The following is a 4831-nucleotide window of genomic DNA, read 5'->3' as shown; positions in this document are numbered from 1 at the left end:
TTTTTTCAAAAATTGTCAGTTCCTTGAGGCTCCCTGGACTCCTTGACCGTTAGGGTTGGAGAGGCGAGCTCATTAGTAGGGTCATTTGGTGCAACCCTTTCCCCTCCTTATGTTCTATTTATTTATTTTGTATGTGTGTATGTGCCATGCTGCATCTGTGGAGGTCAGAGGTCAGCTTGTGAGACTGTTTCCACCTGATGGGTTCTGGGGATCACACTGAGGTTGTCGGGCTTGGCAGTGAGTGTCCTTACCTGTGGAGACATCTCACAACCTGTTAACCCTTTCCAGAACATTCCCCTGTAAGCAGTCTCCACTGTTAGCAGGGATCTTAAGAAGGAGATTCTTCCCAGGTGTGTGTGTGTGTGTGTGTGTGTGTGTGTGTGTAGGGGGCGTGTTCAGGATAGAAAGCAAATCACAGCGCCTGCTCCCAGTCACCAAGTTGCAGGGGGATGGCCCTCCTACAAATGCAGCCGCTCAGGGAAGTAGCCCGACTTCTCTGGGACTGCAAGGCCACCAAGGGCGGACTTGTGATCTGAGCAGGGACAGCTGCCTGGATCTCCCCATCACATTGTCCTCACTTGCCACAGGAACTGAGAAATCTAAGTGACTCTGAGAACACAGATCTGGCCATGTTCCTCCTGCTCCAATGCCTCGAGACCCCCCTCGGTACTCACATCAGATGGTCGCACGCTATTTCTTTGGCACTGCTGTCCGGCGCGGGTCCTGCTGCGGGCTCTTTGGATACCTTCTCCTTATGAGCTGCATCAGAGGGTTAGGTCAACATCACCACGTCTGTACGCAGTGGACTTTCCCTCTCCCCTCTCCTGTGAACACACTTGTGTCTCTCACAATTTACCCTGAGACTTCCTGTATGGATGGCCCAACAGGCCGAGGCTGTCTCAGTGTATGAGGTCAGGCTTGTGTCCTCTGAGATGACATGTTGACATTTAATCCCCACTGTGAGGTTTAGGAAGGTGGAGGCCGGATCTCACTGTGGTGTTAGAGGTGTAGATTAGGCGAGACCATCATGGTGGAGCTCGGGACACCAGGGGGACAGAGACCAGACACATTCAGACTCCTTGTCTCTCACTCTTTTCTACCTTCCCCTATTTTTTAAAAAAAGAGTCTCAATGTAGCTCAGGCTGGCCCGAAACTCACCATGTAGCTGAGGATAACTCTAAACTTCTGATCCTCCTGCCTGTGCGTCCCCAGTGCTGAGATTACAGGCATACACCACTAGATCCCATTTATGGGGTGACAGATCGAACCTAGGGTTTCCTGCATGTGCCGCCAGGGCTCCACCAACAACATTGTACACCCTAAACTGCCTCTTGACAGGTGACACCCTGGGTTTTCTCACGACTCTGCTGGCAAGGGCATCACCAGAAGCAGACCGCCCACCTTGAACCTAACCTCCAATTAGACCTCGTTTCTTACTTGTCCACTCGTGGGACTGGGCTGTCAGCAGTAGGAAATGGGCTAACACGGCTATGAGCTCTTCCTGACTGGGTGAGGCAGGGGTCGCCAGTGACATTTACAGACAAGGAAGCCATCTGAGAGCGAGGAAACTGATGGCAATGGTCCAGCCAAGCTTCAAGAGGTACAGCCTTATTGGTGGGTCATACCACCTACCCTTTCCCCTTTACAGACGTTATGTTTTCTGGCTCCTTATTTTCCCTATTTACTCTTAGTCCACTGCTCAGTAGTCCTCTGCTTTTCAGTTCTTACTCAATTGTTTATTCATTCAACAAACATGTATGTAATGCCGGCTTATGCCAGACACTTATCTAAGGGCGGACATGATGACAAAGATGCCGTCACCCCTAGACCCCGTTGCATATCCTGCCGTCACCCGTAGGTCCCGTTGTGTATCCTCCCTCTTACCTGAATTCTGGGCTAGGGGACAAAGCCCGTTCTGTGCCCTTGTTGTGGGGCCCTGCTTACCCCAGGTCACTGTCAGGGCCCTAACTTGGTTACTCACAGGGATAGCAGTTGGCTTGTCTACCAGGAATCTCCAGTGCCTAAAGGAAGCTGGGGCATCGTAGATGTGCAAATAGCAGGTGCGTGGGGGTAAACCTGAGCTCCGTGTCTCCCACTGGAGGCTAGCTCACCTCTGCAGGAACTCTGGCGATGTCTGGAGACACTTGGCCGTGAGGGGGGAGGGAGGAATGAAGCTAGTCGTGGAGGTCAGGGATGTAGTTAAAGCAGGAGCCCTGCCCCCAAGCAAAGCTCATCCAGTGCCAAACACCAACAGTGCTGATGCTGAGAGACCTAGGGCCTGAGGCTTCGGCTTCCAGAACTTTCCACCCAGGGCTTAGTGTCTGTCACGAGTGGCCTAGGTCATTTAGGGTGAGAGAGTGGCGTCACTCCGACTGCTGTTTTTAGCCTCTTTGGGTTTATTTTGTAGGAGGCCGGTCATAGCTGCCCAGGAGAGCTTTTAGTAAGGTCACAGTGGCCAGTGGCACAGAGAGGGCCTGGATTGATGTCCTCATGTGGAAAGGACGACTCCACTGATAGCTCTGCCTGCTGCCGTGTGCCTCGCCGGCTCACTGGGCTAACATAAAGGATGTCCTAACTCATTGCCATTACTTTGGTTCTGTTAGGCCTTGGAGGGCGTTTAGCATCACGTGCGATGGGGAGCAAAAGGGGCCGACAGAGAGTGAGGGAGCTGTAAGATGGGGCCCAGCCCGGGGCCACGCAGGAGCCGCTAGACGGTGGGTTTCTCCCGCAGCCCCAGCCCTACCTGGTTCATTGTCTTTTAACGTCGCAATCTCTCCTTCTATTTTCCTGTGGTGCTGAGTCACTTGGCAGAGCCTCTCCTCCAGGCTCACGATGGTCTGCGAGTGCTGTTTGATTTGTTCTTTGTACACCGTGATTTCCTCCTCGAAGCCGTGCTTCTGGGATTCCCGCTCATCCTTCATTGCCTGCATGGACTGCTGCTGTAGCCTCAGCCGCTCCTCCATCATGATCTGGGGGAATATTGGGGGAGATGCAGCCTCAGGGGCTGGATCAGGTGGCGGCACTCTGCCTCCTTCGCCTGCGCAGGCGCTAAACCGCATCCTACCCGAGAGCCTCGCATGCATGTTCCTGCTAGCATCCTTCACACTTCCTCCCTGTACGGCTGACCTGTTTGTTAGAGCCAAATCTTCCAGAGTTTGGCTCTCACTAACATTACTGCTTCGAGGAACTTTCCTGGACGTGTGTTCATGGGCGAGTCCCCGATAATTTCTATTTCATTTGTTATCTTCCTCCGGGGACCTTTATCAACACCTGACATGGTCTTGGTTTCTTGTTTCGCTCCCCTGCGCATCCCTCATATCCACACCGCAGAAACCTTGTCTGCTCTCTTACTGGTCTGCCCAGATGTTTGATGAGAGAATTAATGAATGTGGTGTGTGTGTGTGTGTGTGTGTGTGTGTGTTCCCATGCACGTGCATGCTGGAGAGATGGCTCAGCAGTTAGGAGCACCGGCTGCACTTTCAGAGGCCTGGACTCTATTCCCAGCACCCACATGGCAACTCAGTCATCTCTAACTCCAGTTCTAGGGGATCCAACACCCTCAATTGGTCTCCATGGGTACCTGGTACGCACATGGCACACAAACACAAACACAAACAAAATACCCATACATACAAATAGAAATAAAAGCATCTTTCAAAAAAAAAGAATTAATGAGCCAGGCAGTGGTGGCGCACACCTTTAGTCCCAGCACCGGGGAGGCAGATGCAAGCGGATCTCTGTGAGTTTGAGGCCAGCCTGGTCCACAGCATCCAGTGCTACACAGAGAAACCCTGTCTTGAAAAACCAAAACAAATTAATCAATCAATAAATAAAATTAAAAATTAATGAATGGATAAACAGTTGGATGAGGAAAAAAAGCAAACCAATTTGCATTTCTTGTATGTGTATGTACCCTGTGTGTGGAGGTCAGAGGAAAGCCTTAGCGGTCATGCCTCAGGTGCCTTGCACATGTATGTACCCTGTGTGTGGAGGTCAGAGGAAAGCCTTAGCGGTCATGCCTCAGGTGCCATCCACCTCTTTACTGACACAGGGTGTCTTCCTGACCAGGAACTTATCATGTAGGCTATGGGGCTGGTCAGTGAGCCCAAGGGATCTGACAGTCTCTCCCTCCCTGCTTCTGCGATTCTTGTCAGCTAAAATCACCAACAAAGGCTCTTAGGAAACCAGCCACCACCTGAGACCACCCTCCCCTTTCTGTGACCACCCTCCCCTTTCTGACCCTTCCTGATGTCTCTGCCTCGGCCCCTCCCACCCTGCCTTCCTAGCTCTTGCTCTCCCTTCCAGAGAGTATGCTGGACATAGGCCTCCCAGCTTCCACAAGCGGGGTATTTTGCAAACTCTCCAGATCCCCAGATTTATTTTACTTAGAGACATGGTCCTAATCAAGTTGCTTTGCTGGTTCTGAGCTCTCTTTGTAGCCCAGGCAGACCTTGAATGTATGTTTTGCTTTCCTCAGCCCTCAGAGTAGCTGGGATTACAAACCTGTCTCACCCGGTCCAGCTGGATGATCTTTCCCATCAGAGGTGAGTTTTGCCTCTAAAGGACATATGGCAGTGGCTGTCTCAGCTGGGGGTGGGGGAGAGTGCTGTTTACTGTCCACAAAGCATAGGACAGTCCCTGAGAAGAAAGGTACTTGGCCCAGAGTGTCAGTAGCTGGAGGCTGGGCAGGCCTGGTTTCAGCCTTCCCCACGCCCGCAATCTCCTGCTACTGTGTCAGAGTGGATTTCTATTGCTGTGATGACCACACACCAAAGCACCTTGTGGAGGTGAGGGTTCACTTCAACCTACCACTCTCGGGTCACCCTCCACC

General features: G+C 52.0%; 1 protein-coding gene across 1 annotated transcript in view; it reads right to left on the bottom strand.

Annotated features, from left to right (window-relative positions):
• The window catches only part of Fhad1 (forkhead associated phosphopeptide binding domain 1), a 123133-nt gene that overhangs the window by 28182 nt on the left and 90120 nt on the right, over positions 1 to 4831 (bottom strand). Inside the window, exons 22-23 of the mRNA XM_026781790.1 lie at positions 2744 to 2969; positions 675 to 759 (exon numbers count right to left, since the gene is read on the bottom strand). Coding sequence (XP_026637591.1) covers positions 675 to 759; positions 2744 to 2969 — 311 coding nt within the window. The remainder of the gene's footprint in view (positions 1 to 674; positions 760 to 2743; positions 2970 to 4831) is intronic.

Source organism: Microtus ochrogaster, chromosome 10 (genome assembly GCF_000317375.1).
Source record: "Microtus ochrogaster isolate Prairie Vole_2 chromosome 10, MicOch1.0, whole genome shotgun sequence".
Taxonomy (NCBI): Eukaryota; Metazoa; Chordata; class Mammalia; order Rodentia; family Cricetidae; genus Microtus; species Microtus ochrogaster.
This window is presented reverse-complemented; position numbering and strand designations above follow the sequence as displayed.